The sequence below is a fragment of the Canis lupus genome, chromosome 33 (genome assembly GCF_048164855.1).
Source record: "Canis lupus baileyi chromosome 33, mCanLup2.hap1, whole genome shotgun sequence".
Classification (NCBI taxonomy): domain Eukaryota; kingdom Metazoa; phylum Chordata; class Mammalia; order Carnivora; family Canidae; genus Canis; species Canis lupus.
In genome coordinates, this window is record NC_132870.1 from 20115106 (window position 1) to 20129655 (window position 14550).

Genomic DNA, 14550 nt, shown 5'->3' on the forward strand with positions numbered 1-14550 from the left:
GTGGGTTTTTTTTTACAGTTTTCAAATGATAAAAATTTTAAAAATATAGTTTGTAGATAATCTTCAGTTTAGTTGAAAGTAAGAGTATTCTATATTTATATTTGAGAAATGATTTTTAAATTCTAAAAATTTTTGTCTATGAAAATATTGAAGAAATCTAAAGAAAAAAGTTTCTGTACAAAGTTTGTACACTAAATGCTCTCATGGCTACCATATTAAAAGAACAAAGGCTGAGAATGTCACCTGGTCTAAGAAGAATGTTTTTGCTAGATTGTGCTAGGTTGGTTGAGTTGTCAGCATAAGATGAATGGAGCTGAGCTGTACCATTAACCTGTGACATTTCTGACAATGCAAGGCTATGTGCTATGAGAAAAGTAGACTATTTTTTCTTTGCTGTTCTTCAATTTATAATAGAAATAAAAAAGATAGATGAAATGTTTTAATGAAAGACAGAAACATCAGACAAGTCCTATCTTGAATAGATACTTTTCATTATATGTAAAAGCTTATCCCCAAATCAGATTTATACTAACAAATATATCACATAAATACATCACATTGTCCAAGGAGATAACATTAGAATAGTCCTTATTTTAATCTAGCCATTCAAGAACAACAAAATCCATCTTCCCTTATTGACTCTTTGATTTGTACCCCTATCAAAAAAGTTAATTAAAACCAAGACACCATTTTTATGACAATAAATCCCATTCCATTGTTAAATCACTGTTAAGCTTAAAATATACAAGCAATAAGAGCATATTTTGGTTTTTAGTTTTACTAAAATTTCACAGAAAGTTTAATATCTTTATTGTTTTTTTTATTTCTGAGCTTCCCACTGGCATGGGAAGAGTAAATAGATTAGATGATGGCCACATTGGAAAGATGAACTACCAAAATATAATAAAGACTAAATACCAGTTAATATTCATAATAAGAATAAAAAATCCTAATAAAATCATAAATTTGTATTGATATTTACTCATAATTTAAGTATAAAATCAAATTACCTAATATGACCCAATGCTTTACTTACATGTGTCAATATGATATTTTTATAATCTTAAATCCTTCCTCTGAAATGCAATGCACACACAAAATATTCAGTTTTCAAGGACAGAATGTTACACATTTATTGACTCACAGAAACCAATATCTTTTATAAAGTTATATCATAACTAATATGAGCCAACAAAAAATGTTTGTACTAGGCACTGTGTTCAAGAATGACAATATAAAGATGCAGAGAGACAGAGCTGGTGTTTAGTGTGCTCAAGTCTAGAAGGGAATGTGGAATAGGATCAATGCCTGTAGCAATAATATAGTGCAAAAATGCCAGTGAAGAAAGAATTATCAATTATTCATTCAACAACAATTTATTGGATATATGCCAGCCACTGTTTTAATTATATTTAAAGGCATGTGGATAGGTAGGTAGATAGGTAGACAGATCAATAGATAGATAGGCAGGCAGGTAGATTAGGTAAACAGACATATAGACATATACATACAGATATTTATCGTGAATATTTAAGAAAATATTATTAATGATGTTATAATTTTATATACATATAACTCAATATTTAAATCATGTTGCATACATATGGATTTGTCATATGAAATGAGAAAATTTTTAACAAGTATACATTTTATCACATTCCTATACATTATTAAGCAATTTCTGTGATTTCTCAGTTGTCAGGACCCAAAACTACATTTTTTTAATGTAACTTTGAAATTTCATTTAGAATCTGAAGTGGCAAATTCACCTCCTTAGTCTTTCTATTTTATAAATTATTCAATGATGTCATCCATTTACATTTCAAGGTTTGTGTTATTGTATCTTTTCTAGATTTACCTAGTTATCACATTGAGAATTTAATTATGGAATATCAATGTATGACTTTTTTAAAACATGTATTTATTCATGAGAGACTACGAGAGAGAGGCAGCGACATAGGCAGAGGAAGAAGCAGGCTCCCTGCAGGGAACCTGATGGGGGATTCCATGCCTGGCCGAGATCACGCCCTTAGCCCAAGAAAGGCGCTCAACCACTGAGCAACCCAGGTGTCCCAAAATAATTCTACTTCTAACTGACGTTAATCATGTGAATCAATTTTTCAATATTCATGATGCATCATAGCACAAGTGTATATACACACATACACACAAATATATATGTATACTCATGGATGTTCATTATCTGTCAGTTCTATTTTGGTATTTCTATTATGTATCTAGAACAGAGCATCTTAGAACTAATATGAAGGAAAAAATAGGAAATAATTATATCTAATTTTCTAATTCATTATAACTTTTACTATTATCCATTTCACATAATCGTAGGCTGTGACACAAGAATGGGTATATAAAGAGATTTTTTAAAATCTAAAACTCACTTCTTACTTTTATATGTCTAAATGAAAAAAAAAAGGAAAATATTTTGAACACACATACAGATACCCTATAGTACTATAATAACAAAAGAAACTCACTGACATCTAAACAATTCATCACATTGCTTTATTTCGTATTTTCCTCACAAATCAGTAATATTTGTGGATATTAAGGGATGAAATGACAACTAGTATATATCTTTCCTTTTAAGTCTTTAGTTATAAATCACTTTCATCATTGTAGGAGTAAATAAGACACAAGAAAGTTACGGGTATAGTCTTTTAAAAACAAAGCATGATTATGTTGGTAAAATAATAATACCTATTCTTTCTTTTTTATTTTATTTAGTATTTAACTTAAAGAGATTTTATTTAGTATTTAATCTATTTATGCTATGGTCAATAAGTCATAATCCTGATTTCTCTCCAAATTATCTTATTGGCAATATTGACAAATGACCATTATGTGCCTGTGACTTTTGCTGCTCAACATAAATAGATCCATAGATTTTAAATTGGTATCTGCTTGTAGAGTATTTTTAGAAAAATATAAACTGCAATTTGGTATAAAAATAAGAATAGGGGGGAACCTGGATGGCTCAGTGGTTTAGCATCTGCCTTCAGCTCAGGTCGTGATCCCAGGCTCATGGGATGGAGTCCCGTATCAGGCTCCCTGCTTCTCCCTCTGCCTGTCTCTCCCTCTCTCTGTCGGTCTCTCATGAATAAATAAATAAAATCTTTAAAAAAAAAAAAAAAGAATGGGATGCGCTAATGTAATACACTAATTCCTGGTAGTTTATTTATTGAATATCTAGGATATATCAACAAAGTAGTTGTGAAAAATGAAAAATACACTAATATATTTAATATCACATATTTGTGAAAATATATTAATATATTTATTTTTAGGAAATATTGATAAAATTTATGAAAATAGCATTTGGCAAAGTATATAAGATATAAAATATGCTTTTGATATTATTTTGATATTTTGATATATCTGTGATAATTTTTGATCCATAAATAGAATTATAGCAAAACACATAGAGATGTTAAATTATTTTATCAGTTTCTCAGAATTGAAGATGTAAAAATACTTTATGCCCATTTTAATGATAAAACATTTTCTAGAAAAATAAAAAAAAAATGTAACTGGTTTTCATGGAGGTCATTGCAAATTTGAAGTGACTTACTAAATGGGACGAAATCATTTTACTTGTGGTCAGTTAATAACAAGGAATAGAGCCATTACCTTAATTCTCTATTTCTGAACTGCTTAATTTAAAAATGAAAAAAATACAATAAATAAAATATAATAAAATTAATGTTATATATGAATCTTCTTATAATTTACATCCTGGGTCACTGTAATAATTTAATTGAAATTTTAGAAAGGAACAGGATAATCAAAACAAGAGAAAATTAAACCTCTAAGAATAATGGCCAAATAAATTCAAAATGGCTGAACAACAACAGAACTTTTCAGATCAAGGCAATATTATCATCACTTTGAAAAATGGCTAGACCAGTATAGCACGATGCATGTTTAATGAATGAATGAATCAGTCAAATCATTGTTTATGCAACAAATGTTTACTGAATGTCTGTTACATATCAAAAGTACCAGAATGTGACCTCATGGAACTTGTAGTCTAATAGAAATTTTAATGACACAATTTTTAAAAAGGAACTTTGATTTTAATTCATAACCTTTTAAAGACACTGCAAAAATTATCTCAATCTTCTACTGAGGTTATTTAAATTAGTAATGGAGAATTTCTTTGGTTCTGCTCTCACATTTTATGAAATAGTTCTATTAAAACTCTTTACATGCATTTTAGACATTAATAGCTTTCTCATGGCATAGCTACATTTTTAGTCACGTAACAGTTTCCTGGAGCTTATTATCCTCACTTCCATCTAAGTAATTTAAAATACAGCAATTTTTGAAACAAATTTTGATACTGTCATGGTAATTTTTATCTGAAGCCACAAATACTTATTTGTGTATCATAGCATAATAGTCGTGTTTTCTTTATTCATTCTGCATTTTACAAAAGTAATTTCAACAATAGAACCATTTAACTGTTTTGTTCTTTAATTTACTTTAAATGGCCTGTTTGCAACAACATTATACAATTGTGAGGCCATGTGTCTAGATATATTTATTAAGTTAATGTATAATTTCTTTGCCTCTTTTCTTTTATGGAGCTCTTTCAGTTAACTTCTATGAGCACACATATCTAGCAGTGATTAAAGTTGTATTAAATTAATGTGTCTTTTCTAATGGAACTTTATTTCAAGAGTATATAAAGTATAAGAGAATATGAGATGAATTCCTCCATTCCAAAGATAATTTTGGTAAAACTCACTTTATTTTCAACCATATTTACTTTTCTAACAGTACTTGTAGACTGAAAACTGAGGCACACAAACTGGGAATCACCAGGAAATCAGATATATTGAATTACCCAAAACATTGTAGATGAATATCTTGAAAGTGTTTTTTTATCTTTTGCAAGAATTTTCCAACCTGAAAATCTAGACTTGAACCAGTATGCCAAGGTTCATGTCCTGCCATCCTATAACTTAAGAGAATGAAATTTAAAGATGTGAGGATCATTTGATGTGACCCCTGATCTTTTGACTTTCTAAAACCTTTGAAATACAACTTTAGTAAAACTCTTTCATCTTAATATGGCAAGTGTATGTATATATTATTTAAAAGAAGTACTTGCCTTATATTTTTCTTGACAATAAAATGAGAAAATTTTTTAAAGCTTTTAGAACACACAAAGCATCAGGATATTATTAGTTCCTTTCCCTTTCAAACAAAATAAAACACAAATTGTCACAAGAATTCATGAATAAGCATTCTCGCTGTCCTGCATCCCTGCTTTTGACAAAAGAATTACCTTTGGTTAGTCCCCAGCCAAGCCAATAAGCACCTGAAAAGGAACAAATAAACACTCTGCAAATTATCTTCTCTGATGAACTGTGGACACAGTGCTGGAGGAATGTGTATTATTTTATATGACCTACCTTTTAAAACCAAATTGAGAGAATCAGAAAAAAAGCAAACATCAAATGGTTGTAGTCACTCATGAGACATTCCAGGTTAACTGTGACACTTAGGAGGTTGGGGACCCTGAGCACAATATGATCTATTTTTCAATTAAGCCGATCTCACCCAGAGGAAAGCAGCAATGTTCAATACCCTCTCATATGAAGAGCCACCAAAGTGATTTACCAAAGCACTATTAACAGATCAGTAATAATTTTTTTAGTTTCCTCGTTTTCTAAAGCCTTTTCATTTGGAACCTTTAGTCAAGAAAGGTAAATTTACTTTGCGTCCCTCCTCTCAAGTGCAGATTTAGATGTATCAAAGCTTTTTGTCAGTGACAACACTAGATTTTGGATGAGCTGCTGTCATCTTCTGTTTCCTGCATGTCATGTTCAAAGTTGGATAAAGTATACAAGCAAACTGCATGGCTCAGCAGGGTCAAGATAGTTACAAGGAATTGCACTGGTGCTTTTTCTCATATTCTAAAGGTACAGTTATGTAACTTCTCTGATAACTTTGAAAACTAGTGTTCATCAAATATTATTTTGAGTATAATATGGGGCTTATAAATAAATTGTTGGCTCCTTAAACAATCCAAAAGGACATAAAAGACAGACGGAGAACTGAATGTGGCCTATTGTTTTATATAGCTATGGTTTAAAAAAAAAATCCCCACTCAAAAGAAAAAGCCTCTGCTAGATGGCAGCTGTTGAATAGAGTGAGCAGAAAGCATCTTGCTAGAAAAACAAAAAAAAACTCATACAAAAATGTAAATAGCTCAGCTCTATAGTATTCTTTAGATGAAGGATGTGAAACTGGGGTTTTTTGACAGTTTATGAAATAATATCAAGAAATCTTTTTATTCTGCTCTTGATTTCCACCCAGGCTATCAAAGTACTTTGGAATCCTTAGGCTTCACTAGCTATATTTTAACCTCTGCCATGTGGCATGTAACCTTTTTATTTTGCTCTTGGTTTCCACCCAGGCTATCAAAGTTTCAGATATTCTGGAATCCTTAGGCTTCACTATTTATATTTTAACCTCTGCCATGTGGCATGTGAATGTGGCTTGTTTACTTAGTTTTAAGACATAATTAATAGGCATTGTCAGAGACTCTCATTTCTGATCATGGGGGGTTGGCAACACTTTGTTGCTTTCATTCCAGGCTCTGAGAAACTGGCCAGATGCTATGTCCTACTACCAAACTGTTCTGTGGAAGACATCCTTCTTAGGACACTTTCAAATACTTTTTGGCCAACTTCATGACTCCTGCAGAAGTTCAATTAGTGATGGTTTCACTTAATTTGCTAGAATTACATAGAATGCTTCTAGACCTTACCTAAAACTACATTGAGGTAACAATTATTACTATAGATAATTTACTTTTTTTTCTTTTACATTTAGCCTGTTTAGGAGACAACATAGATACTGGGAAAAGTGTTTCCATTATATATAAATTCCCATCCAAGCCCTGCCACAAACACTTCTTAAATCCAGGGATGTATTTTGCTCTCCCTGGGTCTCCATTGCTTCATCTTTGTAATAAGACACTGGACTGAATGATCTGATCCTTTCTGGAAAATCCATGGCCCTGTGGGTCTTTGTATGTGTAATCAATCACAAACTTTATGCTTCTTGAAGCAGACCCCTACTTGGTCTTCAAAAATTAAAATGCATGGTTTGAGGATTTGTGAGAGTCCTTGAAGTTCTATGACAAGCAGCAATTTTTAATTTTGCTGAGAAACAAAATTTATTTGCACACACTGCAAGGCTATAGGCACGAAGGAGTCAGATTTATTATAACAAAATTTAGTCCTCTACCTACCATTTGTATCTCAATGAAGTCTAATGTTATCTTTTTGTTAGCAGTCTCAGTAAGCTTACAGAAGAATCATTTTTTTGGTACATTTTGTCTTATTCTATAGGGTAAATTGATAATGTAATATATTCTATTAGTTTGAAAAATTAGTCTTCTATATAAAACTTGAATTATACATCAAAATCGACTAAATATAGGTCCACAATGGAAATGAGAGCCATAAGGACCTATGGAAATGTCCCACACCCCTCCACAATTTCAATTTATATCAGCATTTCCTATTTTTTTCCATCCTAAGCACCTGCAGACTCCAAAAGTTTTGATGCTTTATGTAAATCAATATATGCATACAGTGTTTAAAATATATTCATTTTTATTCTCTAAATTAACAGAATTATAAATATTATAAAACTGCTTAATGAGTGATCTAAACTATAGTACAAATAACTAATAATTTCAAAATCATTTGTTGAATTTTAGAAATGTTTGGTGCAAGCTTCTTTAATCTTGCTATCACCAAGTAATGCTTCTTTCTAATGATTTGGCATGGAGAAGTACACTAAATATTTTTCTAATGATTTCTTCCATTTAATTGACAGTATTAGATGTCTCAATAAATAGAGAATTTGTCTTCAGATCAACATTGTTTATAGTGCTAACTCTTCCCTCAGTTTCTGTTAAATTAACAGTAAATGCATTTAAATACCTTCTATCTCATGTCTGAGACGGGACTTTTAGATTCAGTTTTCTATTATCAACTAATATATGACAACAGTAAGTCTGAATCTCATATTTAATAGGATTAAGCTGATCTCTCAGGTCAAATGAGAGGTGGCATACAGTGGTGGCTAAGAGCACAAGCATGTTGCCAGGCTGCTCGAGTTACAGTCTCAGCACTGCCCATTCAGTTTTAAATCAGTTCCTAGGCCCTCAGTTTCCTCACCTACTGAATAAGGAAGACTCATTTGGGTTGCAATGGTGCCTGTCTTTAATTTATTGTTAACATTGATAATAATGCTATGACTAGCTCTCCTGAAGTGAATGAATTAGAGGCAGTATTTAACAGAGAAGGTTGAACACAAAGATTTGCATTCCTGGCACCCCATATTACTCCTACAGGCTCCATCCATCTTCTGCTTATTCCTTCTTTGCAAAAACCCCCCACTCTGCCAGAAGAGTCAACAACTCCTGGTCTTTGCATGAGGCTGCTCCCCATCACTGCCTATTTCAGCTGTCTCCATCTTTGTCCTACCTAAGTACTATCTGACAATGGCTGGGGTAGGACCCAGTGTTGGGTGGCCACAACCTTATGAAGACAGACGGACTCTAAGCATCTGTCCTCCAAGATGCTAGCATTGCTTGTATTTGGTATTTCTGGGCAGAGGGAAACAGGAATAGATGGGCCAGTTCAAGAACTGCAGTAAGTAAAGTGAGTCATCTGGCAGTCTAATAGACTGGCTAGGGCCAGTGTAGTTCTAAATTTTGCATACCTTGAAGTTCTTGTAACATGGGACATAGATGGACATGGAACAAAAGAAGTCCCTTGGGCATTACTAGGTGGGGAGCCTGTTTTGTTGCCTAAGGGCCAATCTGATAGTTTGGCCAGAATTGGCACTGACTAATCATAACAGCTGCCAACCTTAGAGAAGAAATAAAGTCTGAAAGGTTCCCCATTAAAATCAGCATTAATCATTTAGTTTCTAGGTAAGTTTGAAATGGTCCCAAGAGAAAGCTAGAGCAGCTGGATGGCAAATGCCCTGGGACAGGGAGAAGTTTGAGACAAAGGCTATTTATCAACAGGTATAGACATATTTCAACAACAGGTAAAGCCTTACCAATGTGTGTTGGCTAAAAGCAGTTCAAAGGAAGGTTAGTTTCCAGCCAGTAGGAGCTGGAAGCAGCAGAGGGAATTGCAGGGCTTTGTGTACAGATGAATGGGCTACCAATGTGAGGTGAAGAAGCTGAATGCAGATACTTCAGTATATAAGACACATTCAGATCTTGTCATGAGATGTCAAGGTAATCATTTGAAATTACAAATGATTGTAAAAGCACAGGTCAGTTATATCTCAGTATATTTTGTTCTTTCTAGAGATCCAAGGAAAATAAAATAAAGTATGTATGCTAACTATATATAAAAGAGTAAGAAAAGCCTGAGAAGCTCACATCATTGCCTCAAAGAATGAAAGTAAAGTTCCAGAGCCCTTAAAAGCATTCCAATTTTTTAAATTCTGCATATATCAATAACTTTTTTTGTATATCTATGATTTCTGTTGGACAAGTATAGTTTCCCAATGCAGAGCAGAAATTATTGTTTAAATCTCCTTATTTATAAAACAAAAAATTTCTAAACCTAAAAATGTGACTAAAATTCACCAATGAAAAAGAATGCATTATTATAAGTGCTCAGCATCAGAGTATTAACATGTTAAATCACTATTATAAAATCAACCTTGTGTATAAGAGAGCTCCAAACAATATCATGAGGAAAATTTTTCATAAATTCTGTTGCTATAATTTATATCATTAGGCTACCTGGAACACTTAAAATTTAAGTCATCAATGGAAAATTTGAATTGAATATAGATTCCTAATGATGTACAAAAATGTTTTAAAAAGAACACTTAAACATTAGAATGATAATACATTTTGATCAGATAAACTTATATCTTAAATTATGGGAGTTCCTTATTTTCTTTCTAGCAAAAAAATCCACAAATTTTCCTCTCTATTATTTTATAGGTAATGCTTGAAAGCAAAGAATATAGGTAATAAAGCAGTGAAAGATAAGATACAATTAGAAAAAAGTTGATAAAGCTGCATGAACTAAGGAAGAGTAGTCTGAATCTGAAAAGTAAATAAGGAAGAAGTTAAAAACAGGCCTAAGTTATTGAAAAGAATTTTCCACATTTTCAAAAACATTGGCATTACATGATATGAAATACATTTGAAGTTTCTTCACTAACTCCTAGTAAGTTCTGAGGAAATTTTACTTGCCATATGAAAGGACTCACATTTTATGAATAGTTATGCTAAAAATATCAAATGAAATTTTTGATAATGCTTATTAATATAAATTGCATTGCCTGATAAATAATAAAAACAAATATATAATCTTGAACAGATAAATGGATACTCTGATGGTAATTACTATCACAGATTTGTACAAGCTCAAATGAATTTTTATCTAAAGGCCTTGATATATTATTTATGATAAAAGTTTTATGAGGTTTATGACAAATATTTCCATTTATACATTGTAATGAATAAAGCGAAGCATAGAAGAGACTTAAAATTGACAGCATGTCCTTTACCCCATATCCTACAAACATGTATTTATCAGTCTCTTACTGATAGAATTACAGTTAAATTGAAAGAAGAAAAAGATGTAGAGCTTTCTTATTATTCCATTTTGTAATTCTTTTCTAAATTGTAAAGAGAAAAACAAAATAAAGCATGTTTCTTTTTTTTCCTTAGAGAGTTCACCTCTGGCATTGGCTTTACTTGTCTGACCACTGAAAGATTAAAAAAAAAAGAGAGAGAAAAATAGTGGAAATTGATAACACATGTTCTTACAGGAAAAAAATTACAACAGTTTCATACTACTCCATAAGCTAATTATATGAGAATGTATGATATTTTGTAAAATGAAACAATGTCTTCAAATATCTTAAATTTACATCTTTTATCCAAAAATTATAGATTAATTTCCCTACCTTATTCTCAGCTCTGTACATTGGGGAGATAATCAGAAATAAAATTAAATTTATGCTTTAAAGGATAGTAAAAGGCTATGGGAGAGAAAATGCACTCACATATAAAATGAGAAAATATAAGCAGTAGAAATTATTCTATCATTAAGAACTTTAAAAGCAAAGGAAATTATGAAAGATGAGATGAACCATAACTAAGTAGAATATTCAAAAACTCATTTTACTGATGTTACTAAGGCTGTCTGTCCTTAAACAAAGAGGGACTAAAATGATCATCACTTGCTGCAATTTATTGAGTGCTAAGTAAGGGCTTTTTGTCCAAATGTAATACAATGATACCTAATATATTTTTAGTGGAAGACTGAAAGTTTTTCACAATAAGAGTTAAATTTAAATATGTAAACAAAAGTGGTGACCTTGGTAATATGATGCCTTAAAATCACAACGTGATATATATATATATATATATATATATATATATATATATATATATATATTTAATATTAGATTCACTCTTAAATGCAGGTTTTGACTTAGGCATTAGGGAACCACATAGAAGCACAGAATGGAAAAAGAAAAGAAAGTCTGAGGATATAATTTTGTTATTTAACAACATAGCTAGAGGCGAGTTTGGATTTCAAATAATGTTTCAAGGAACAATATTGGAAAAATAGTTACCAATATAAAAAGAAAATAAGTTTGAATCACTACCTCTCTCATCTTCCATAAAAATTCCAAGTGAAAAATAATTAATTAATTAATTAATTAAGCGTGCTAATAAAGCATCAAGAGCTTTGATTGCTTTTATTTGTTTGTTTTACACTTTGGAGTTGAGTTAAAAATAAAAAAAAGCATTACCTATAAGCTAGCTCAAAAGCCAGAGAATTACAAAGGAAACAACTGGATACATATCATCTAACAAAAATTCAAAACTTCTGAGAAAACACTTTAAAACAACTATAAACTAGAAAAAAAATGTCTATAAGCTATATAACTGACTAATGCTCATATTAATGATAATTATAAAGCCTATAGCAGGGATGCCTGGGTGGCTCAGCAGTTGAGCGTCTGCCTTTGGCTCAGAGCTTGATTCTGTGGTCCCTGGATCGAGTCCCACATCAGGCTTCCTGCATGGAGCCTGCTTCTCCCTCTGCCTATGTCTCTGCCTCTCTCTCTGTTTCTCATGAATAAGTAAATAAAATCTTTAAAAAAAAAAAAAAGCCTATAGCAATTAAGGATAAGTAAAACAACTTTTGTCTGAGAAGGATGTTCAAGGTCCCCCAAGCTGATCTTAAGAATGGAAGCCACATGTTTACGGAAGTTACATGGGAGGTGCTAGAGATTTGAAAGCAGGTAAGGGACAGGGAAAGGGAGACAGGGAAGAGAAAACAGCTAGTAAAGGGAATATTATCATAGCAGCCATCACTATGGCAACAATTGTTTCAAACTACAGGGAAACTTGGGGAAACAGTGTAGAACATAGGCCTCACAGTCATAAGGAAGTGAGTTATTTACCAAGACTCTAGCCAGCCATTGATGCAAACAAAGCTGCCCTAAGGCACTTGTAGTTGAGATGCTGGATGTTAGAGTGGCCTCTGCAACTTTGGAGAACTCCCTGAAGGAAACAGATGGAGATACTGGCAGCTGGGAGTTGGCTAGCACTCTCTTGAAATGGTTGGTCTCAAGAAAAGTAGCAGAGACATAATGTGGCTTCTGCTACAAGAAGCAAATATTAATAACTATCAGTACAATGAACTGGTAGTTTACATTAAAAATACATAAATGTTTGATAGTTGAGAAAGATCAATTTCATTAGTAATAAAATAATGTGAATTTTTTAAATATTTGGATTTTGCATATTAAAATTATATTTATATGTATGTCAAGTCATTATGCTATACATCTTAAATTTATACTATGCTATATGTCAATTATATCTCAAAAAAACTGGAACAAACGTAAAAAAATCTTTGTAAAAGATTGATTTTTTTAAAAATAGTGTGAGAAAAATACTCTCTCATATGTTGGCGGGAATGCAATTGACAAAAGGTTTATGGAAAATAATAAACCAATATTTTTGATATATGCTGATCCAAGAGTTCACATCCTGCTCATTCTAGTTATAACTGCAACTCTATCTTTTGACACTTCAACACTTCCATGCTTTCTTTTTCTCCATAGTATGTTATCACCATCTAATAACTATATTTTTTTACTTTTTAATTTATTGTTACCTTCACCAGATTATATACCACATGAGGGCAGAGACTTTTGTCTGCCTTACTCATTGCCACCTAGACTTGAAAAGAGTGGCTGGCACATAATAGCCAATAAAATTTGTTGAATGAATGATTTTCCATAAATATATCATTAAACAACAATAGAAAAACTGATCACAAATACATTCAAATAAAGTCTATCTGAATGTTGTTTTTTTCTTAAGATTTTATTTATTTATTTATTTGAAAGACAGTGTGCAGGAGTGGGGGGAGGGGCAGAGGAAGAGGGAGAAATAGACTGCCTGCTGAGCAAGGAGCAGGATCATGACCTGGGCCTAAGGCAGACCCTTAACTGACTGAGCCACCCAAGTGCCCCTTCAATGTTGTTTTATAATAGTGAAAAAACAGAAATAATATAATGACCAAAATAAAGTGCTGTTAATACAATATACACATACATGGATTAAAAATGATAATAGGGATCCCTGGGTGGCGCAGCAGTTTAGCGCCTGCCTTTGGCCCAGGGCGCGATCCTGGAGACCCGAGATCGAATCCCACGTCAGGCTCCCGGTGCATGGAGCCTGCTTCTCCCTCTGCCTGTGTCTCTGCCTCTCTCTCTCTCTCTCTCTCTCTGTGACTATCATAAATAAATAAAAATTAAAAAAAAAATAAATAAAAATAAAAATGATAATATGCATCTGTATAGTTTTGACATGAAAAAAATAGGCATTATACATCAGTAAGTCAACAAAGCAGTTTATGAATGACTTTGCAAATTCATTCAGTATGACTCAATGTTGGCTAAATATATATTTTTAGTGTAAATCTAGTTTGGAGTAATATACAGAAAAATATAAACTCTGGTTACATCTGGCTGATAGAATTCCAAAGTTGATTCACTATTTATAGGTGATTTTCAATATTTTCTAGTATAAATTTTATATAGTAAAATTATATACTGAATTATACTTCTTATACTGAATTATAAACCTATTTATACTGAATTATAAACCTATTTATTGTGAAACATACTGAATCTAATATTAAAAGTCTATCGTGACTACAGGGTTGCCTCTTTAAATTTTTCAAAGTCATGAATTGACCAAACATCAAACAAATATTTTTAAATGACCAAAACCTATGTGCATAATATTTTATGATACTGACTTATGAATTCTTTATGTAACCTAGGCTTGTAGAGTTGCAGAGCTGAATGTGAGGACTAAACTTGTTTTCCTAAGTAAAGGTTTCTAATGGGATATTATTTATGTAAATTTTTGTAGAAAAAAAGCCACTAAAGTTTTCTTTTACCTTTTCGAGGATCTGATAGAACTAGTAA

At 31.9% G+C, this 14550-nt stretch overlaps 1 protein-coding gene across 34 annotated transcripts in view; it reads right to left on the minus strand.

The window, feature by feature from the left end:
* The window catches only part of STPG2 (sperm tail PG-rich repeat containing 2), a 531130-nt gene that overhangs the window by 155820 nt on the left and 360760 nt on the right, over positions 1-14550 (minus strand). The window contains exon 13 of one of the 34 annotated variants that reach the window (XM_072810729.1): positions 5312-5344. The exons of the other annotated variants lie outside the window; for them this stretch is intronic. Coding sequence (XP_072666830.1) covers positions 5318-5344 — 27 coding nt within the window. The 3' untranslated portion in view covers positions 5312-5317. The remainder of the gene's footprint in view (positions 1-5311; positions 5345-14550) is intronic. 34 annotated transcript variants of the gene reach the window in all.